The sequence below is a fragment of the Pseudophryne corroboree genome, chromosome 1 (assembly GCF_028390025.1).
Source record: "Pseudophryne corroboree isolate aPseCor3 chromosome 1, aPseCor3.hap2, whole genome shotgun sequence".
In the NCBI taxonomy this organism is placed as follows: Eukaryota; Metazoa; Chordata; class Amphibia; order Anura; family Myobatrachidae; genus Pseudophryne; species Pseudophryne corroboree.
The window spans coordinates 189,459,812-189,483,398 of record NC_086444.1 but is presented as its reverse complement, the minus strand read 5'-3'; the positions used below and the strand labels follow the sequence as shown (position 1 = coordinate 189,483,398).

Sequence of the window (23,587 nt, the reverse complement as noted above, 5' to 3'; positions counted from 1 at the left end):
AACGCCGCGCCCCAACCTCGCAGACTGGCAACCGTCATTAGGAGGACCTAGTAGGAGATCCAGAAGGGACGGCCCCTGCTAAACTGTTGGTCCTGTAGCCACCAGCTCAGTGACAGACGAACCTCCGGAGTCAAGGATATCACTTGAGACCTGATCCGATGAGGCAGGCCGTCCCACTTGGAAAGGATTAACCTCTGCAGAGGGCGAGAACGAAATTGAGTGTACTCTACCATGTCGAAAGCAGACCCCATGAGGCCTAGTACTTGCATCGCCAAGTGTATCGACACTCTTGGGCGAGAGAGAAAGCATTGTATCTTGTCCTGAAGTTTCGGGACCTTCTCTGGAGACAAGAACAAACGTTGGTTGTGTGTGTCTAGTAATGCTCCCAGGTGCACCATGCTCTGAGCAGGGACGAGTGAGAATTTCTTCCAGTTGATGAGCAACGCGTGGGCTTGTAGGAATTGGACCGTCAGCACCAGCAAGAGTGTAAATAGACTTCAAGCAACCCTCCACGCGCTTATCCGTCAGTTCCTTTAAAGAGGGGACGGTGGTGACAGGCAGAGTAGATGACACCACAAGACGTGCTACATGTGAGTCCACTGGTGGCAGGGTTTCCTACTTGTTACTCAACTCCGCAGAGATAGGATAACCAGCTAGCATCTTTATAGACAGGGCCAATTTCTTTCCTGGAGAAGACAAGGATTTCTGACGTATGTCAATTAAATGGTCAGAATGTGATAAGACTACTTTAGTAACCTTCTGACGTTTGAACTTATCAGGTTTCTTAGACGTATCAGGAGGGTCAATCTCATCATCAATGTGAAGAATCAGCTTGATAGCCTCCACTAGGTCAAGAACATCAATCTGTGTTGTAGAATCTTCATCAGAAGCAGCAGTATCAACATCTGATGGATCAGTATATTCCCCATCCAAATCAGAAGAATCATCTGAAATATTAGTGGATTGTGAGGAAGAAATGGCCCACTTAGATGACCCTTTGGTCCCAGTAGGGCGAGGGTTAAGTTTTTGTTTAACCAAGAACTGATTTAATTGCTGTAAAAGGGTTGACAGAGTATCTGCCCATGGTGGATTAACTACAGGGACAATATGTGGCTGTAATGGCATAGGAGGTCCCACAGGGGGCGTAAGTCGTGTTACAAGCGTATTCAGAATATTTGATAATGCAGCCCCAAGGTGGATCCTGATTTGCCACAGTTGCTGCGGGCTGATTAGGGGGTGCAGAACACCCAGTAACTGAGCCTCAGCAGAAATCTTGGTTAATTCGTGGCGCCAGCAATGCATGATGCAGGTGCGTCTGCGGATTTTCCGCCCTGTGTAGCAGACATTATTGGGAATGTAGCCTTAGGGCGGATCAGTACAATGTAGCCAGACAAACAATACCGGACAAAAAACCCCTAAAATATGAGACCGCAATTGCAGAGCACAAACAGAGGATTTAAGTGGTACGAGGTGACTGAAACACACAGTGAAAAATATATAACAGTATATCCTGTGGAACACTATATGGTATATATGAGACCCTGACGCACTTAAACCCCCAGGGCACAAAATATAGTGATAGCAATACGTGCGATACACAGAATAGAATCCACACAGCAGCTATAGGCACACAGTCAAAGGTACAATGCAGAAATTATTACATATAAAAAAATAAAACTGCACTGGACTAGCAATACTACATAAAGATATCACAATGTACAGTAACCACTGGATGTATATCACAGAATACTTGTACTAAATAATAGGATTTAAATACCTACCGGTAAATCCTTTTCTCTTAGTCCGTAGAGGATGCTGGGGGTCACATCAAGAACCATGGGGTATAGACGGGATCCGCAGGAGACATGGGCACTTTAAGACTTTCAAAGTGTGTGAACTGGCTCCTCCCTCTATGCCCCTCCTCCAGACTCCAGTTATAGGAACTGTGCCCAGGGAGACGGACATTTAGAGGAAAAGGATTTATTGTTAAACTAAGGTGCGATACACACCAGCTCACACCTCAAGCACGCCGTACAACATGGCATTCAACATAACTCAAGTCAACGGCATGAACGTCAGCAACAGGCTGACTAAAACGTAACACGTGTTGAAACGTAACAAAAAATTGCAGATACAGTACGCACTGGGACAGGCGCCCAGCATCCTCTACGGACTAAGAGAAAAGGATTTACCAGTAGGTATTAAATACTATTTTCTCATACGTCCGAGAGGATGCTGGGGTCACATCAAGAACCATGGGGTTATACCAAAGCTCTAGAATGGGTGGGAGAGTGCTGATGACTCTGCAGTACCGATTGACCAAACATGAGGTCCTCATCAGCCAGGTTAACAAACTTGTAGAACTTCGCAAAGGTGTTTTATCCCGACCAAGTAGCCGCTTGGCAAAGTTGTAATGCCGAGAACCCCCGGGCAGCCGCCCAGGACGAGCCCACCTTTCTGGTAGAATGGGCCTTCACCAATTACGGTAACGGCAATCCAGCCGTAGAATGAGCATGCTGAATCATATGACAGATCCAGCGCACAATTGTCTGCTTGGAAGCAGGAGCCCCAATCTTGTTGTGAGCATACAGGACAAACAGAGCCTCCGTTTTCCTAAACTGAGCCGTCCTGGCGACATAAATTTTCAAAGCTCTGACTACATCGAGAAACTTCGATTTTAGCAAGGCGTCAGTAGCCACTGGTACCACAATAGGTTGGTTCAAGTGGAACGACAAAACCACTTTCGGCAGAAATTGCTGACGAGTCCTCAACTCTGCTCTATCTTCATGGAAGATCAAATAAGGGCTCTTGTGAGACAAGGCCACTAATTCAGACACCCGCCTTGCGGATGCCAAGGCCAACAGCATGACGACTTTCCAAGTGAGGAATTTCAACTCTACGTTCTGTAAAGGTTCAAACCAATGAGATTGAAGGAATTGCAAACACCACGTTAAGATCCCATGGTGCCACTGGGATCACAAAGGGAGGTTGGATGTGTAACACGCCTTTCACAAAAGTCTGAACTTCTGGAAGGGAGGCCAATTGTTTTTGGAAAAAAAACGATAAGGCTGAAATTTGTACTTTAATTGAGCCCAACTTTAGGCCCGCATCCACACCAGCTTGTAGAAAATGGAGAAAACGTCCTAAGTGAAATTCTTCCGTAGGAGCCTTCCTGGATTCACACCAAGACACGTATTTTCTCCAAAAATGGTGGTAATGTTTAGACGTTACTCCTTTCCTGGCCTGAATAAGAGTGGGGATGACTTCCTTGGGAATACCCTTTCGGGCTAGGATCCGGCGTTCAACCGCCAAGCCGTCAAACGAAGTTGCGGTAAGTCTTGGAACACGCACGGCCCCTGCTGTAAAATATCCTCCCTCAGAGGAAGAGGCCAGGGATCTCCTATAAGTAATTCCTGAATATCTGGATACCAAGCCCTCCTTGAACAGTCTGGAACAATGAGGATCGCTTGAACCTTTGTTCTTCTTATGATCTTTATTACTTTTGGAACGAGTGGAAGCGGAGGAAACACATACACCGACTGAAACACCCACGGTGTAACTAGGGCGTCCACTGCTATTGCTTGAGGGTCTCTCGACCTGGAATAATATCTCTGAAGTTTCTTGTTGAGGCGAGACGCCATCATGTCTATTTGAGGAATTCCCCAAAGACTTGTCACTTCTGCAAAGACCTCTTGATGAAGACACCACTCTCCTGGATGGAGATTGTGTCTGCAGAGGAAGTCTGCTTCCCAGTTGTCCACTCCTGGAATGAAGATCGCTGACAGAGCGCTTGTATGCCTTTCCGCCCAGCGGAGAACCTTTGTGGCCTTTGCAATTGCCGCTCTGCTCTCTGTTCCGCCCTGGCGGTTTATGTACGCTACTGCGGTTATGTTGTCCGACTGAATTAAGACGGGCCGACTGCAAAGAAGATGTTCCGCTTGCAGAAGGCCGTTGTAAATGGCCCTTAGCTCCAGAACGTTTGTGTGTAGACAAATTTTCTGGCTTAACCATCTTCCCTGGAAGCTTTCCCCCTGTGTGACTGCTCCCCAGCTTCGGAGACTCGCATCCGTGGTCACTAAGATCCAGTCCTGGATTCCGAACCTGCGTCCCTCTAAGAGGTGAGAGCTGTGCAGCCACCACAGGAGTGAGATTCTGGTCTTGGAAGACAGGATTATCCTTCGGTGCATGTTCAGATGGGACCCGGACCACTTGTCCAACAGGTCCCACTGAAACACTCTGGCATGGAATCTGCCAAACTGAATGGCCTTGTAGGCCGCCACCATCTTCCCCAGCAACCGAGTGCATTGATGGATCGATATTTTTGCTGGTTTCAGAATTTGTTTGACCAGGTTCTGAATTTCCAGAACCTTTTCCACTGGAAGAAAAACTCTCCGTAATTCTGTGTCCAGAATCATTCCCAAAATCGACAGCCGTCTCGTTGGAACAAACTGTGATTTTGGCAAGTTTAGGAGCCAACCATGTTGCTGCAGAATTGTCAGGGAGAGCGTAATGTTCTGCAGTAATTGGTCCTTGGATCTCGCCTTTATCAGGAGATCGTTCAAGTACGGGATAATTGTGACTCCTTGCTTGCGCAGGAGAACCATCATTTCGGCCATTACTTTGGTGAAACTCATCGGAGCCGTGGACAGACCAAACGGCAACGTCTGAAAATAAGATTTTACTTACCGATAAATCTATTTCTCGTAGTCCGTAGTGGATGCTGGGGACTCCGTAAGGACCATGGGGATATAGCGGCTCCGCAGGAGACAGGGCACAATAATAAAAGCTTTAGGATCAGGTGGTGTGCACTGGCTCCTCCCCCTATGACCCTCCTCCAAGCCTCAGTTAGGATACTGTGCCCGGACGAGCGTGCATAATAAGGAAGGATATTGAATCCCGGGTAAGACTCATACCAGCCACACCAATTACACCGTACAACCTGTGATCTGAACCCAGTTAACAGTATGATAACAACGAAGGAGCCTCTGACAAGATGGCTCACAACAAGAATAACCCGATTTTTGTAACAATAACTATGTACAAGTATTGCAGACAATCCGCACTTGGGATGGGCGCCCAGCATCCACTACGGACTACGAGAAATAGATTTATCGGTAAGTAAAATCTTATTTTCTCTGACGTCCTAGTGGATGCTGGGGACTCCGTAAGGACCATGGGGATTATACCAAAGCTCCCAAACGGGCGGGAGAGTGCGGATGACCCTGCAGCACCGAATGAGAGACTCCATGTCCTCCTCAGCCAGGGTATCAAATTTGTAGAATTTAGCAAACGTGTTTGCCCCTGACCAAGTAACTGCTCGGCAAAGTTGTAAAGCCGAGACCCCTCGGGCAGTCGCCCAAGATGAGCCCCCTTCCTTTTGGAATGGGCTTTTACAGATTTTGGCTGTGGCAGGCCTGCCACAGAATGTGTAAACTGAATTGTATTACAAATCTTGTTGGGTGCATACAGGCTAAACAGCGAGTCAGATTTTCTGACTCCAGCCGTCCTGGAAACATATTTTTCAGGGCCCTGACAACGTCAAGTAACTTGGAGTCCTCCAAGTCCCTAGTACCCGCAGGTACCACAATAGGTTGGTTCATGTGAAAAACAGAAAACACCTTAAGGAGAAATTGAGGACGAGTCCTCAATTCTGCCCTGTCAGAATGAAAAATTAAGTAAGGGCTTTATATATGATAAAGCCGCCAATTCTGACACACGCCTGGCTGAAGCCAGGGCTAATAGCATCGTCACCTTCCATGTGAGATATTTTAAGTCCACAGTGGTGAGTGGTTCAAACCAATGTGACTTTAGGAAACTCAAAACAACATTGAGATCCCAAGGTGCCACTGGGGCACAAAATGAGGCTGTATATGCAGTACCCCTTTTACAAACATCTGAACGTCAGGCACTAAAGCCAGTTCTTTCTGGAAGAAATTCGACAGGGCCGAAATTTGAACCTTAATGGACCCTAATTTTAGGCCCATAGACAGTCCTGTTTTCAGGAAATGTAGGAAACGACCCAGTTGGAATTCCTCTGTAGGGGCCTTCTTGGCCTCACACCACGCAACATATCTTCACCAAATGCGGTGAAAATGTTTTGCGGTTACATCCTTCCTGTCTTTGACCAGGGTAGGGATGACTTCATCTGGAATGCCCTTTCAGGATCCGGCGTTCAACCGCCATGCCGTCAAACGCGGCCGCGGTAAGTCTTGGAACAGACAAGGCCCCTGCTGGAGCAGGTCCTTTCTTAAAGGTAGAGGCCACGGGTCTTCCGTGAACATCTCTTGAAGTTTCGGGTACCAAGTCCTTCTTGGCCAATCCGGAACCACGAGTATCGTTCTTACTCATCTCCCTCTTATGATTCTCAGTACTTTTGGTATGAGAGGCATAGGAGGGAACACATACTCTGACTGGTACACCCACAGTGTTACCAGAGCGTCCACCGCTATTGCCTGAGGGTCCCTTGACCTGGCGCAATATCTGTCTAGTTTTTTGTTCAGGCGGGACGCCATCATGTCCACCTTTGGTTTTTCCCAACGGTTTACAATCATGTGGAAGACTTCCCGATGAAGTCCCCACTCTCCCGGGTAGAGGTCATGCCTGCTGAGGAAGTCTGCTTCCCAGTTTTCCACTCCCGGAATGAACACTGCTGAGAGTGTTATCACATGATTTTTCGCCCAGCGAAGAATCCTTGTAGTTTCTGCCATTTCCCTCCTGCTTCTTGTGCCGCCCTGTTTACGTGGGCGACTGCCGTGATGTTGTCCCACTGGATCAATACCGGCTGACCTTGAAGCAGAGGTCTTGCTAAGCTTAGAGCATTGTAAATTGCCCTTAGCTCCAGTATATTTATGTGGAGAGAAGTCTCCAGACTTGATCACACTCTCTGGAAATTTTTTCCTTGTGTGACTGCTCCCCAGCCACTCAGGCTGGCATCCGTGGTCACCAGGACCCAGTCCTGAATGCCGAATCTGCGGCCCTTTCATAGATGAGCACTCTGCAGCCACCGCAGAAGAAACACCCTTGTCCTTGGAGACAGGGTTATCCGCTGATGCATATGAAGATGCGATCCGGACCATTTTTCCAGCAGATCCCACGGAAAGGTTCTTGCGTGAAATCTACCGAATGGGATCGCTTTGTAAGAAACCACCATTTTTCACAGGATCCTTGTGCAATGATGCACTGATACTTTTCCTGGTTTTAGGAGGTTCCTGACTAGCTCGGATAACTCCCTGGCTTTCTTCTCCGGGAGAAAACATCCTTTTCTGGACTGTGTCCAGAATCATCCCTAGGAACAGTAGACGTGTCGTCGGAAAAAACTGCGATTTTGGAATATTTAGAATCCACTCGTGCTGTCGTAGAACTACTTAAGATAGTGCTACTCCGACCTCCAACTGTTCTCTGGACCTTGCCCTTATCAGGAAAGCGTCCATATTTCTTTTAAGAAGAATCATCATTTCGGCCATTACCTTGGTAAAGACCCGGGGTGCCGTGGACAATCCAAACGGCAGCGTCTGAACTGATAGTGACAGTTCTGTACCACGAACCTGAGGTACCCTTGGTGAGAAGGCAAATTTGGACATGTAGGTAAGCGTCCCTGATATCCAGTGACACCATATCGTCCCCTTCTTCCTGGTTCGCTATCACTACTCTGAGTGACTCCATCTTGATTTGAACGCTTGTATGTAAGTGTTCAAATATTTCAGATCTCACCGAGCCGTCTGGCTTCAGTACCACAATATAGTGTGGAATAATACCCCTTCCCTTGTTGTAGAAGGGGTACTTTGATTATCACCTGCTGGGAATACAGCCTGTGAATTGTTCCCAATACTGCCTCCCTGTCGGAGGGAGACGTTGGTAAAGCAGACTTCAGGAACTTGTGAGGGGGAGACGTCTCGAATTTCCAATGTACACCTGGGATACTACGTGTAGGATCCAGGAGTCCACTTGTGAGTGAGCCCCCTGCGTGCTGAAACTCTTGAGATGACCCCCTACCGCACCTGAGTCCGCTTGTACTGCCCCAGCGTCATGCTGCGGACTTGGCAGAAGCTGTGGAGGGCTTCTGTTCCTGGGAATGGGCTGCCTGCTGCAGTCTTCTTCCCTTTCCTCTACCCCTGGGCAGATATGACTGGCCCTTTTGCCCGCCTGCCCTTATGGGGACGAAAGGACTGAGACTGAAAAGACTGTGTCCTTTTCTGCTGAGATGTGACTTGGGGTAACAAAAGGTGGATTTTTCAGCTGTTGCCATGGCCACCAGGTCCGATGGACCGCCCCTTTATACGGCAATACTTCCATGTGCCGTCTGGAATCTGCATCACCTGACCACTGTCGTGTCTTCGTCTGGCAGATATGGACATCACATTTACTCTTGATGCCAGAATGCAAATATCCCTCTGCGCATCTCGCATATATAGAAATGCATCTATAGTCAATAAAATCTTGTCCCTGTCAAGGGTATCAATATTTTCAGTCAGGAAATCCGACCAAGCCCCCTCAGCGCTGCACATCCAGGCTGAGGCGATTGCTGGTCGTAGTATAACACCAGTATGTGTGTATATACTTTTAGGATATTTTTCAGCTTCCTATCAGCTGGCTCCTTGAGGGCTGCCGTATCTGGAGACGGTAACGCCCCTTGTTTTTATAAGCGTGTGAGCGTCTTATCCACCCTAAGGTGTGTTTCCCAACTCGCCCTAACTTCTGGCGGGAAAAGGTATACCGCCAATAATTTTCTATCGGAGGAAACCCACGTATCATCACACACTTCATTTAATTTATCTGATTCAGGAAAAACTACAAGTAGTTTATTCACACCCTACATAATACCCTTATTTGTGGTACTTGTAGTATCAGAAATATGTAACACCTCCTTCATTGCCCTTAACATGAAACGTGTGGCCCTAAAGGAAAATACGTTTGTTTATTCACCGTCGACACTGGAGTCAGTGTCCGTGTCTGTGTCAACCGACTGAGGTAAATGGGCGTTTTTACAAGCCCCTGACGGTGTCTGAGACGCCTGGACAGGTACTAATTTGTTTGCCGGCCGTCTCATGTCGTCAACCGACCTTGCAGCGTGTTGACATTATCACGTAATTCCTAAATAAGCCATCCATTCCAGTGTCGACTCCCTAGAGAGTGACACCAATACAGGCAATTTGCTCCGCCTCCTCACCAACATCGTCCTCCTACATGTCGACACACACGTACCGACACACAGCACACACACAGGGAATGCTCTGATAGAGGACAGGACCCCACTAGCCCTTTGGGGAGACAGAGGGAGAGTTTGCCAGCACACACCAAAAACGCTATAATTATACAGGGACAACCCCTTATACAAGTGTTTTCCCTTATAGCATTTTTATATATGTAATCATATCGCCAAATAAGTGCCCCCCCTCTCTGTTTTAACCCTGTTTCTGTAGTGCAGGGGAGAGCCTGGGAGCCTTCCTCACAGCAGAGCTGAGCAGGAAAATGGCGCCGTGTGCTGAGGAGAATAGGCCCCGCCCCCTTTTCGGCGGGCTCTTCTCCCGGAGTTTGTGAGATCTGGCAGGGGTTAAATACATCCATATAGCCTCAAGGGCTATATGTGATGTATTTTAGCCATAAAAAGGTATTATACATTGCTGCCCAGGGCGCCCCCCCCAGCGCCCTGCACCCTCAGTGACAGTTGGTGACTGTTGGTGAAGTGTGCTGACAACAATGGCGCACAGCTGCAGTGCTGTGCGCTACCTTATGAAGACTGAAAGTCTTCTGCCGCCTGTTTCTGGATCTCTGGACCTCTTCAACTTCGGCATCTGCAAGGGGGGTCGGCGGCACGGCTCCGGGACGAACCCCAGGGTGAGACCTGTGTTCCGACTCCCTCTGGAGCTAATGGTGTCCAGTAGCCTAAGAAGCAAATCCATCCTGCACGCAGGTGAGTTTACTTCTCTCCCCTAAGACCCTCGTAGCAGTGAGCCTGTTGCCAGCAGGTCTCACTGAAAGAAAAAAACCTAACTTAAACTTTTATTCTAAGCAGCTCAGGAGAGCCACCTAGATTGCACCCTTCTCGGCCGGGCACAAAAATCTAACTGAGGCTTGGAGGAGGGTCATAGGGGGAGGAGCCAGTGCACACCACCTGATCCTAAAGCTTTTATTATTGTGCCCTGGCTCCTGCGGAGCCGCTATATCCCCATGGTCCTTACGGAGTCCCCAGCATCCACTAGGACGTCAGAGAAATTGGTAATGACAATCCTGAACTGTAAACCTCAGGTAAGCCTGATGTGGAGGATAAATGGGAACATTTAAGTAGGCATCCTTTATGTCTACCGACACCATAAAATCCCCCTCCTCCAGACTGGAGATCACTGCCCGGAGAGATTCCATCTTGAATTTAGGGATTTTAGGTTCAGGATTGGTCTGACTGAGCAGTCTGGCTTCGGGCCCACGAACAGGCTCGAATAAAAGCCTTCTCCCTGTTGCGACGGGGGAACCCTGACAATGACTTGATTGAGACACAATTTTTGTATTGCGGCGCATACCACCTCCATGTCCGGAAGAGAAGCTGGTAAGGCAGATTTGAAAAATCGGTGAGGAGGAACGTCTTGAAACTCCAGTTTGTACCCCTGGGACACTATTTCTAAAACCCATGGGTACAGGGCCGAACGAGCCCAGAACTGACTGAAGAGCTTGAGACGTGCCCCCACCGGTGCGTACTCCCGCAGAGGAGCCCCAGCATCATGCGGTGGATTTGGCAGAAGCCGGAGAGGACTTCTGCTCCTGGGAACCGGCCACGGCCGGTGATCGTTTCCCTTTTCCCTTTCCTCTAGTAGCAAGGAAGGAAGACCCTCTGCCTTTTCTGTATTTATTGGGCCGAAAGGACTGCATCTGATAGTGGTGTGCTTTCGTGGTGTGCTTTCTTTTGTGGTGCAGGCACACAAGGTAAAAATTATGACTAACCCACGGTAGCTGTAGATACCAAATCAGCGAGGCCGTCACCAAACAATACATCACCTTTATACGGTAGAGACTCCATAGCTTTCTTAGAGTCAGCATCAGCATTCCATTGATGAATCCACAATGCTCTCCTAGCTGAGACTGCCATGGCATTGGCCCTTGATCCCAAGAGGCCAATATCCCTCGCAGCTTCCTTTAGGTAGACTGCAGCGTCCCTGATATAACCTAGTGTCAAAAGAATGCTATCCCTATCCAGGGTATCTATTTCAGATGACAAGTTATCTGCCCATTTTTCGATAGCGCTACTCACCCACGCAGATGCAATGGCTGGTCTGAGTAGCGTACCCGTGGTGACATAAATGGATTTCAATGTATTTTCCTGCCTACGATCCGCAGGATCCTTTAGGGCTGCCGCGTCAGGGGACGGAAGAGGCACCTTTTTGGACAGCCGTGATAGAGCTTTGTCCACAATGGGGGGTGACTCCCATTTTTCCCTATCCCCAGAGGGAAACGGATACGCCACTGGAATCCTTTTGGCAATCTGAAACTTTGTCAGGATTTTCCCAAACCTTTTCACAAAGCGTGTTCAGTTCATGAGAGGGAGGAAACGTTAACTCAGGTTTCTTTCCTTTATACCAGGCATGTCCAAACTGCGGCCCTCCAGTTGTTGTGAAACTACATATCCCAGCATGCCCTGACACAGTTTTGCTGTCAGAGAATGCTAAAGCTGTGTTAAGGCATGCTGGGATGTGTAGTTTCTCAACAGCTGGAGGGCCGCAGTTTGGACATGCCTGCTTTATACATACAGACCCTAGTATCAGTAAAAGCAGGGTCCTCAGTGATATGTAATACGTCTTTTATTGCCACAATCATGTACTGAATGCTCTTTGCCAGTTTTGGATTTAATCTGGCATCACTATAGTCGACACTTGAGTCAGTGTCCGTGTCGGTATCCGTGTCTGCCAGCTGGACAAATTAACGTTTTTGTGACCCCGAGGGAGTCTGGACTTGTAACACATCCTCTACGGATTTCTTCCATGCCTGGTTCTGAGACTCAGATTTATCCAATCTCTTATTAATCAGAGCCACATTAGCATTCAAAGCACCCAAAACATTCACCCAATCAGGTGTCGGCGGTGCCGACAGGATCACTCCCACAGCCGTGTGTGTCCCTAACAGTCTCCTCCTGGGAAGAGCACTCCGCCTCAGACATGCCGACACACGTGCACCCAACACACACAGACACACTGGGCCTATAGGGGACAGACCCACAGTAAAGCCTGTCAGTGGGATACAGAGGGAGTTATTGCCAGCTCACACCCCAGCGCTCAATCCTGGTCTGAAACACCACTGAAAATGCCCCAGACCAGCAGCGCTTTTATAATTAACATATAATGCACCCTGATACTTATGCAGCAGTGTGAGGAAGGACCAGCGTCTCTGCAGCCTTGTGTAGAGAAAATGGTGCCGGGCTGTGAGGGTTAAGCTCCGCCCCCGTAATGGCGGGCTTCAGACCCCCTCTTTTCAAATAAATTTTTATACTGGCGGGGGTCCGGACAGTGCCCTGGCACTATGTCCGCTCTTGCCAGTTACTTATAGAGGTCATATATGCTGCCTAGAGCGCCGCACCCCCCCCCCCCCGCCCTGTACCCTGTAGTGCCGCTGTGTGTGGGAGCATGGTGCGCAGCGTGCGAGCGCTGCGGTACCTCAGAAGCCGTCACTGAAGTCTTCTTTTCTTCTTATACTCTCCTGTCTTCTGGTTCTGCAAGGGGGGTGACGGCGGGCTCTGGGAACGAGCATCTAGGCGTACCTAGCGATCAGACCCTCTGGAGCTAATGGTGTCCTGTAGCCAAAGAAGCAGAGCCTTTAAACTCACAGAAGTAGGTCTGACTTCTCTCCCCTAAGTCCCACGAAGCAGGGAGACTGTTGCCAGCAGTACTCCCTGAAAATAAAAAACCTAACATAAGTCTTTTTTAGAGAAACTCAGTAGAGCTCCTCAGAGTGCATCCAGTCTCACTGGGCACAGATTCTAAACTGGAGTCTGGAGGAGGGGCATAGAGGGAGGAGCCAGTTCACACCCTTTGAAAGTTTTAAAGTGCCCATGTCTCCTGCACATCCCGTCTATACCCCATGGTTCTTGATGTGACCCCAGCATCCTCTAGGGCAGGGGTGGGGAACCTTTTTTCTACCGAGGGCCATTTGGATATTTATAAAATCCTTCGGGGCCATAGAAAAATTCTCAACTTAAAAAAATTACCCTGCCCCCCAGTAGGTCTGCCCCTTAGAGGTACCAAAAAATGGGTGTGGCCAGTTAAAATGGGACGTGACACACATATGCCCCCAATAGTGCAGTGCCAGATCCACAATTGCCCCCACAGTGCCAGGTATACAAATGCCCCTCACCGTGCCAGGTATACAAATGCCCCCCCCACAGTGCCAGGTATACAAATGCCCCCCCACAGTGCCAGGTATACAAATGCCCCCCCACAGTGCCAGGTATACAAATGCCCCCCCCCTCACAGTGCCAGGTATACAAATGCCCCCCACAGTGCCAGGTATACAAAGCGGGAGTATGCAGCGCCGCTGGGGGAGGTGATGGAGCCGCAGCACAGAATGTCAGCATGACATACACAGCATCTAGTGCCTGTGCTGGGGCCCTTGAAGTCGTGTCTTCTTAAAAAGCTCTTATTAGGGCTGCCTAGCGCAGCTTCCCCTGTTAGTGACCTGCACTGCAGGCACCATCTCACAAACTGAGCTCCAGTACCTGGAAGCAGGGCTATAGAGGAGGCGGTGCAGTGCATCCTGGGAACAGACAAAGCTTTAACCTGTTGGTGCCTCAGATCAAGATCCAACTCCACACCCCAATGTTATTCTCTGTGGAATACCAGTGTACCCCGCTGCAGAAAGCAATAGTTATTTCACCTCAGCTTAAACCACAGATATTCAGTTAAAACCCTACTGCATACTTAGATATATTAACATTACATGCAACTCTTCACTGAAACTGAAAATACCTCAAACCTCTCTTGTAATATTCTTTAATAAAGCAAAAGCAGCAATTTAAGAATCAAGAGGAATATTTAACTACAAATGATTTAGAACTTTCCCACAGCTGCCAGGACCTATACTCGATGCTTCTACCGGGTTAAGCCGATATTAGGCTCTAGACATTGGCCTGATCATCGGCTATCAAGATTTCAGTGAGCAGTTGATAGATGTCTATGCACATGTGATATACTATATATAGTATATATCAATCAAATTCACCAAACATAGTAAACAAGTGGTAACTCAGAGAAGATTTTTTTACTTTTTAGCTACTATTTGTAATCAGCTCTAGTAGGCCAAATTGTAAGCCAAAACACCATAGAAGTAGTTTGAAGGTAAATTGGGTATCTGTAATTGCAACTTTTCCAGTTAGCTGCAATGACAACCTTACGTTGTAGAGTGTAAAATGAAACCATGTTAAGTCCTTGGGAAGAAATTTGTAGGACCGAATAGTCCTCAAATAACTGAAAGACATGGGACCCTCACAACTCTGAAGAAGAAGAATTGCTGGAAATAATTTTTTCACTTATTCATTTTAGGCATCAAAAATACATTTAACTTATTATTTTTCTAAGCTTTTGCTATAAATTGTAGAAGCTACATATCACTTTATTTTATCCTTCTGCCCAATGTTTCCTGTTGAGGGGAGCCCTACCAAGATCATAAAAGGCTTGGCTTTATGGCTGTGCCTCTTAAATAGTGACAAACGTTTCTGTTTAGCGCTTCAATTCCAATTACTCCACAGAGAATAATAAAAAAAAAAGTTTCTAAATGGTTAACATTGTGTATAATGTTACCTGTTGTAGTACCGACCTCCCATCATAAACTGATTATTTGGAGTTGGGCAGATCTTAAACCGCTGAATGTTTTCATTGGTCCGAAAGTACAAGGAATAATCACCAGGGGTATTGTCAGACGGCCTCACCAGGAAGCTGCTGATTTGGCCAACTGGAAAATGTGGAAGTGTGAAATAAATTCACATTAAAAAGGAAAAATGAAACCACAACAAACTATAAATAAATAATAAATTTATATCTATCTATATCTACCATACAAGCACACTATTTTACTAACACGTACACTATACAATATTTGAATACTTTTTAAATAAAAATAAGAATTTACTTACCGATAATTCTATTTCTCGTAGTCCGTAGTGGATGCTGGGGACTCCGTCAGGACCATGGGGTTTAGCGGCTCCGCAGGAGACAGGGCACAATAATAAAAGCTTTAGGATCAGGTGGTGTGCACTGGCTCCTCCCCCTATGACCCTCCTCCAAGCCTCAGTTAGGATACTGTGCCCGGACGAGCGTGCATAATAAGGAAGGATATTGAATCCCGGGTAAGACTCATACCAGCCACACCAATCACACCGTACAACCTGTGATCTGAACCCAGTTAACAGTATGATAACAACGAAGGAGCCTCTGAAAAGATGGCTCACAACAAGAAAAACCCGATTTTTGTAACAATAACTATGTACAAGTATTGCAGACAATCCGCACTTGGGATGGGCGCCCAGCATCCACTACGGACTACGAGAAATAGAATTATCGGTAAGTAAATTCTTATTTTCTCTAACGTCCTAAGTGGATGCTGGGGACTCCGTCAGGACCATGGGGATTATACCAAAGCTCCCAAACGGGCGGGAGAGTGCGGATGACTCTGCAGCACCGAATGAGAGAACTCCAGGTCCTCCTCAGTCAGGGTGTGCCCCTGACCAAGTAGCAGCTCGGCAAAGTTGTAAAGCCGAGACCCCTCGGGCAGCCGCCCAAGATGAGCCCACTTCCTTGTGGAATGGGCTTTTACTGATTTTGGCTGTGGCAAGCCTGCCACAGAATGTGCAAGCTGAATTGTACTACAAATCCAGCGAGCAATCGTCTGCTTAGAAGCAGGAACACCCATCTTGTTGGGTGCATACAGGCTAAACAGCGAGTCAGATTTTCTGACTCCAGTCGTCCTGGAAACATATATTTTCAGGGCCCTGACAACGTCAAGTAACTTGGAGTCCTCCAAGTCCCTAGTAGCCGCAGGTACCACAATAGGTTGGTTCATGTGAAAAACAGAAAACACCTTAAGGAGAAATTGAGGACGCGTCCTCAATTCTGCCCTGTCAGAATGAAAAATTAAGTAAGGGCTTTTATATGATAAAGCCGCCCATTCTGACACACGCCTGGCTGAAGCCAGGGCTAATAGAATCTTCACCTTCCATGTGAAATATTTTAATTCCACAGTGGTGAGTGGATCAAACCAATGTGACTTTAGGAAACTCAAAACAACATTGAGATCCCAAGGTGCCACTGGGGGCACAAAAGGAGGCTGTATATGCAGTACCCCTTTTACAAACGTCTGAACTTCAGGCACTGAAGCCAGTTCTTTCTAGAAGAAATTTGACAGGGTCGAAATTTGAACCTTAATGGACCCTAATTTTAGGCCCATAGACAGTCCTGTTTTCAGGAAATGTAGGAAACGACCCAGTTGGAATTCCTCTGTAGGGACCTTCTTGGCCTCACACCACGCAACATATTTTCGCCAAATGCGGTGAAAATGTTTTGCGGTTACATCCTTCCTGGCTTCGACCAGGGTAGGGATGACTTCATCTGGAATGCCCTTTCAGGATCCGGCGTTCAACTGCCATGCCGTCAAACGCAGCCGCGGTAAGTCTTGGAACAGACAAGGCCCCTGCTGGAGCAGGTCCTTTCTTAAAGGTAGAGGCCACGGTTCTTCCGTGAGCATCTCTTGAAGTTCCGGGTACCAAGTCCTTCTTGACCCATCCGGAACCACGAGTATCGTTCTTACTCATCTCCTTCTTATGATTCTCAGTACTTTTGGTATGAGATGCATAGGAGGGAACACATACCCTGACTGGTACACCCACAGTGTTACCAGAGCGTCCACCGCTATTGCCTGAGGGTCCCTTGACCTGGCGCAATATTTGTCTAGTTTTTTGTTCAGGCAGGACGCCATCATGTCCACCTTTGGTTTTTCCCAACGGTTTACAATCATGTGGAAGACTTCCCGCTGAAGTCCCCACTCTCCCGGGTGGAGGCTATGCCTGCTGAGGAAGTTTGCTTCCCAGTTTTCCACTCCTGGAATTAACACTGCTGAGAGTGTTATCACATGATTTTTCGCCCAGCGAAGAATCCTTGCAGTTTCTGCCATTTCCCTCCTGCTTCATGTGCCGCCCTGTCTGTTTACGTGGGCGACTGCCGTGATGTTGTCCCACTGGATCAATACCGGCTGACCTTGAAGCAGAGGTCTTGCTAAGCTTAGAGCATTGTAAATTGCCTTTAGCTCCAGTATATTTATGTGGAGAGAAGTCTCCAGACTTGATCACACTCCCTGGAAATTTTTTCCTTGTGTGACTGCTCCCCAGCCACTCAGGCTGGCATCCGTGGTCACCAGGACCCAGTCCTGAATGTCGAATCTGCGGCCCTTTCATAGATGAGCACTCTGCAGCCACCGCAGAAGAAAACACCCTTGTCCTTGGAGACAGGGTTATCCGCTGATGCATCTGAAGATGCGATCCGGACCATTTTCCCAGCAGATTCCACTGAAAGGTTCTTGCGTGAAATCTACCGAATGGGATCGCTTTGTAAGAAACCACCATTTTTCACAGGACCTTTGTGCAATGATGCACTGATACTTTTCCTGGTTTTAGGAGGTTCCTGACTAGCTCGGATAACTCCCTGGTCTTCTTCTCCGGGAGAAAACATCCTTTTCTGGACTGTGTCCAGAATCATTCCTAGGAACATTAGACGTGTCGTCGGAAAAAGCTGCGATTTTGGAATATTTAGAATCCACTCGTGCTGTTGTAGAACTACTTGAGATAGTGCTACTCCGACCGCCAACTGTTCTCTGGACCTTGCCCTTATCAGGAAAGCGTCCATATTTCTTTTAGGAAGAATCATCATTTCGGCCATTACCATGGTAAAGACCCGGGGTGACAATCCAAACGGCAGCGTCTGAACTGATAGTGACAGTTCTGTACCACGAACCTGAGATACCCTTGGTGAGAAGGGCAAAATTTGGACATGTAGGTAAGCGTCCCTGATATCCAGTGACACCATATCGTCCTGGTTCGCTATCACTGCTCTGAGTGACTCCATCTTGATTTGAACCCTTGTATGTAATTGTTCAAATCTTTTAGATCTCACCGAGCCGTTTGGCTTCAGTACCACAATATAGTGTGGAATAATACCCCTTCCCTTGTTGTAGGAGGGGTACTTTGATTATCACCTGCTGGGAATACAGCCTGTGAATTTTTTTCCAATACTGCCTCCCTGTCGGAGGGAGACGTTGGTAAAGCAGACTTCAGGAACTTGTGAGGGGAAGACGTCTCGAATTTCCAATGTACACCTGGGATACTACGTGTAGGATCCAGGAGTCCACTTGCGAGTGAGCCCACTGCGTGCTGAAACTCTTGAGATGACCCCCCACCGCACCTGAGTCCGCTTGTATGGCCCCAGCGTCATGCTGCGGACTTGGCAGAAGCTGTGGAGGACTTCTGTTCCTGGGAATGGGCTGCCTGCTGCAGTCTTCTTCCCTTTCCTCTAACCCTGGGCAGATATGACTGGCCTTTTGCCCGCCTGCCTTTATGGGTACGAAAGGACTGAGACTGAAAAGACTGTGTCCTTTTCTGCTGAGATGTGACTTGGGGTAACAAAAGTGGATTTTCCAGCTGTTGCCATGGCCACCAGGTCCGATGGACCGCCCCTTTATACGGCAATACTTCCATGTGCCGTCTGGAATCTGCATCACCTGACCACTGTCGTGTCTATAAACATCGTCTGGCAGATATGGACATCACATCTACTCTTGATGCCAGAATGCAAATATCCCTCTGCGCATCTCGCATATATAGAAATGCATCCTTAAAATGCTCTATAGTCAATAAAATATTGTTCCTGTCAAGGGTATCAATATTTTCAGTCAGGAAATCCGACCAAGCCCCCCCAGCGCTGCACATCCAGGCTGAGGCGATTGCTGGTCGCAGTATAACACCAGTATGTGTGTATATACTTTTTAGGATATTTTTCAGCTTCCTATCAGCTGGCTCCTTGAGGGCGGCCGTATCTGGAGACGGTAACGCCACTTGTTTTTATAAGCGTGTGAGCGCCTTATCCACCCTAAGGTGTGTTTCCCAACTCGCCCTCACTTCTGGCGGGAAAGGGTATACCTCCAATAATTTTCTATCGGAGGAAACCCACGTATCATCACACACTTTAATTTATCTGATTCAGGAAAAACTACAAGTAGATTATTCCCACCCTACATAATACCCTTATTTGTGGTACTTGTAGTATCAGAAATATGTAACACCTCCTTCATTGCCCTTAACATGTAACGTGTGGCCCTAAAGGAAAATACGTTTGTTTCTTCACCGTCGACACTGAAGTCAGTGTCCGTGTCTGTGTCGACCAACTGAGGTAAATGGGCGTTTTTACAAGCCCCTGACGGTGTCTGAGACGCCTGGACAGGTACTAATTTGTTTGCCGGCCGTCTCATGTCGTCAACCGACCTTGCATCGTGTTGACATTATCACGTAATTCCTAAATAAGCCATCCATTCCGGTGTCGACTCCCTAGAGAGTGACATCACCAATACAGGCAATTTGCTCCGCCTCCTCACCAACATCGTCCTCCTACATGTCGACACACACGTACCGACACACAGCACACACACAGGGAATGCTCTGATAGAGGACAGGACCCCACTAGCCCTTTGGGGAGACAGAGGGAGAGTTTGCCAGCACACACCAAAAACGCTATAATTATACAGGGACAACCCCTTATACAAGTGTTTTCCCTTATAGCATTTTCACATATGTAATCATATCGCCAAATAAGTGCCCCCCCTCTCTGTTTTAACCCTGTTTCTGTAGTGCAGTGCAGGGGAGAGCCTGGGAGCCTTCCTCACAGCAGAGCTGAGCAGGAAAATATCGCCGTGTGCTGAGGAGAATAGGCCCCGCCCCCTAAAACGGCGGGCTCTTCTCCCGGAGTTTGTGAGATCTGGCAGGGGTTAAATACATCCATATAGCCTCAAGGGCTATATGTGATGTATTTTAGCCATAAAAAAGGTATAATACATTGCTGCCCAGGGCGCCCCCCCCAGCGCCCTGCACCCTCAGTGACCGCTGGTATGAAGTGTGCTGACAACAATGGCGCACAGCTGCAGTGCTGTGCGCTACCTTATGAAGACTGAAAGTCTTCTGCCGCCTGTTTCTGGACCTCTGGACCTCTTCAACTTCGGCATCTGCAAGGGGGGTCGGCGGCACGGCTCCGGGACGAACCCCAGGGTGAGACCTGTGTTCCGACTCCCTCTGGAGCTAATGGTGTCCAGTAGCCTAAGAAGCAAATCCATCCTGCACGCAGGTGAGTTTACTTCTCTCCCCTAAGTCCCTCGTAGCAGTGAGCCTGTTGCCAGCAGGACTCACTGAAAATAAAAAACCTAACTTAAACTTTTATTCTAAGCAGCTCAGGAGAGCCACCTAGATTGCACCCTTCTCGGCCGGGCACAAAAATCTAACTGAGGCTTGGAGGAGGGTCATAGGGGGAGGAGCCAGTGCACACCACCTGATCCTAAAGCTTTTATTATTGTGCCCTGTCTCCTGCGGAGCCGCTAAACCCCATGGTCCTGACGGAGTCCCCAGCATCCACTTAGGACGTTAGAGAAACTGCATTTATATATGTATAAGCAGAAATAAAAACTGCTAATCTAAAACATACCAGTCATGAGCAGGTTATAGGCTTCCTGCTTGTTGATTTTCCCATGGAACCATCTTTTGAAGTACAGAAAAAGAGTAACAATTAGAGATACAGCAAAAATTAACACATACAGCATCAACATGCATGGAATAGAGCAGGCCCGGCCAACCTGTGGCTCTCCAGCTGTTGTAAAACTACAAGTCCCATCATGCTTTGCCACAGTTTTGCTACGAGGGAATGCTAAAACTGTGGCAGGGCATGCTGGGATGTGTAGTTTCACAACATCTGGAGAGCCACAGGTTGGCCAGGCCTGGAATAGAGCATAGGTTCTCAAACGGTCTTCAGGACCCCAAACAGTTCATGTTTTCCAGGCATCCTCAAAGAACAGCAAGTTAAGTAATTAGCTCCACTTGTGGATCTTTTAAAACGTGTCAAGTAATGAGTACACCTGTGTACTTGCTAGGTGGAAAACGCGATTTGTTTGGGGTCTTGAGGTCCGAGTTTGAGAACCACTTAAATAGAGCATGCACAGCTGTTGAGGTAATAGTACATCATATGAATCCAAAATAAAGAACAGAGGGTGTAGATTAAGCCTGGTGAAGTGATATAGTGGAAGGTGATAACGCACCAGCCAGCCAGCTCCTGTCATTTTTCAAACCCAGCCTGTGACATGGAAGTTAGGAGCTGATTAGCTGGTGCTTTATCACCTTCCACTTTATCACTTCACCAGGCTTAATAAATCTGACCCTGGAGTATGGAGAGTGTTCACAAAGGCCACCTTTCTATAAAAAAAAATATTGTGACAGTAATGGTAAAGTCTGTTTATGTACTAATACAAAACACACACTGAAAGGAATATGGTATCCAAAATTGTAAATGCTATTAAATTAGGAGTACAGGCAAAAATAATCCAAATAATGGGCACTAATACATGGCCTGATAGACCTATACACACACACACCTCTTGAGGAATGAAGACCATCAAGATAAGCATTTCATAAAATAAGAATTTACTTACCGATAATTCTATTTCTCGGAGTCCGTAGTGGATGCTGGGGTTCCTGAAAGGACCATGGGGAAATAGCGGCTCCGCAGGAGACAGGGCACAGGGCACAAAAAGTAAAGCTTTCCGATCAGGTGGTGTGCACTGGCTCCTCCCCCTATGACCCTCCTCCAGACTCCAGTTAGGTACTGTGCCCGGACGAGCGTACACAATAAGGGAGGAATTTTGAATCCCGGGTAAGACTCATACCAGCCACACCAATCACACTGTACAACCTGTGATCTGAACCCAGTTAACAGTATGAATAACAGCGGAGCCTCTGAAAAGATGGCTCACAACAACAATAACCCGATTTAGTTAGCAATAACTATGTACAAGTATTGCAGATAATCCGCACTTGGGATGGGCGCCCAGCATCCACTACGGACTCCGAGAAATAGAATTATCGGTAAGTTAATTCTTATTTTCTCTATCGTCCTTGTGGATGCTGGGGTTCCTGAAAGGACCATGGGGATTATACCAAAGCTCCCAAACGGGCGGGAGAGTGCGGATGACTCTGCAGCACCGAATGAGAGAACTCCAGGTCCTCTTTTGCCAGGGTATCAAATTTGTAGAATTTTACAAACGTTTTCTTCCCCGACCACGTAGCTGCTCGGCAAAGTTGTAATGCCGAGACCCCTCGGGCAGCCGCCCAAGATGAGCCCACCTTCCTTGTGGAATGGGCCTTAACAGATTTAGACTGTGGCAGGCCTGCCACAGAATGTGCAAGTTGAATTGTGCTACCAATCCCACGAGCAATCGACTGCTTAGAAGCAGAAGCACCCAGCATTGTTGGGTGCATACAGGATAAACAGCAAGTCAGATTTCCTGACTCCAGCCAACCTGGAAACTATATTTTCAGGGCCCTGATAACATCCAGCAACTTGGAGTCCTCCAAGTCCCTAGTAGCCGCAGGTACCACAATAAGCTGGTTCAGGTGAAACGCTGACACCACCTTAAGGAGAAACTGGGGACGAGTCCGCAGCTTTGCTCTGTCCGAATGGACAATCAGATATGGCTTTGTGAGATAAAGCCGCCAATTCTGACACTCGCCTGGCCGAGGCCAGGACCAACAGCATGGTCATTTTCCATGTGAGATATATCAAATCCACAGATTTGAGTTGTTTAAACCAATGTGATTTTTTAGGAATCCCAAAACTACGTTGAGATCGCCCAGTGCCACTGGAGACATCAAAGGGGCTGTATATGCAGTACTCCCTTAACAACTTCTGGACTTCAGGAACTGAAGCCAATTTCTTTCTGGAAGAAAATCAACAGGCCGAAATTTGAACCTTAATGGACCCAATTTGAGACCCATAGACACTCCTGTTTGCAGGAAATGTAGAAATTAACCTAGTTGAAATTCTTCCGTGGAGCCTTCCTGGACTCACACCCTGGCACATATTTTCACCTAAGTGGTGATAATGTTGTGCGGTCACCTCCTTCCTGGCTCTGACCAGGGTAGGGATGACCTCTTCCGGAATGCCTCTTTCCCTTAGGATCCGGCGTTCACCCGCCTTGGCGTCAACGCAGCTGCGGTAAGTCCCGGAACAGACACGGTTCTTGCCGAATCAAGACCCTTCTTAGTATCTCTTGAAGTTCCGGGAACCAAGTCCTTCTTGGCCAAACCGGAGCCACGAGTATAGTTCTTACTCCTCTCCTTCCTATCATTTTCAATACATTGGGTATGAAAAGCAGAGGATGGAACACATACACCGACTGGTACACCGACGGTGTTACCAGAGCGTCCCAGCTATTGCCTGAGTGTCTCTTGACCTGGCGCTTCAGGTGGGACGCCATCATAACCACCTTTGGTCTTTCCCAACGGTTTACAATCATGTGGAAACTTCCAGATTAAGTT

At 47.7% G+C, this 23,587-nt stretch overlaps 1 protein-coding gene across 5 annotated transcripts in view; it reads right to left on the bottom strand.

Annotated features, from left to right (window-relative positions):
* The window catches only part of RASA1 (RAS p21 protein activator 1), a 421,336-nt gene that overhangs the window by 151,705 nt on the left and 246,044 nt on the right, over nucleotides 1-23,587 (bottom strand). For all 5 annotated transcript variants that reach the window (XR_010246601.1, XM_063963963.1, XM_063963965.1 and 2 more), the window contains exons 7-8: nucleotides 20,706-20,758; nucleotides 14,775-14,925 (exon numbers count right to left, since the gene is read on the bottom strand). Coding sequence is in view for 4 of the 5 variants with exons in the window: in XM_063963963.1 (XP_063820033.1) it covers nucleotides 14,775-14,925; nucleotides 20,706-20,758 (204 nt within the window). In the remaining variant the exon portion in view is untranslated. The remainder of the gene's footprint in view (nucleotides 1-14,774; nucleotides 14,926-20,705; nucleotides 20,759-23,587) is intronic.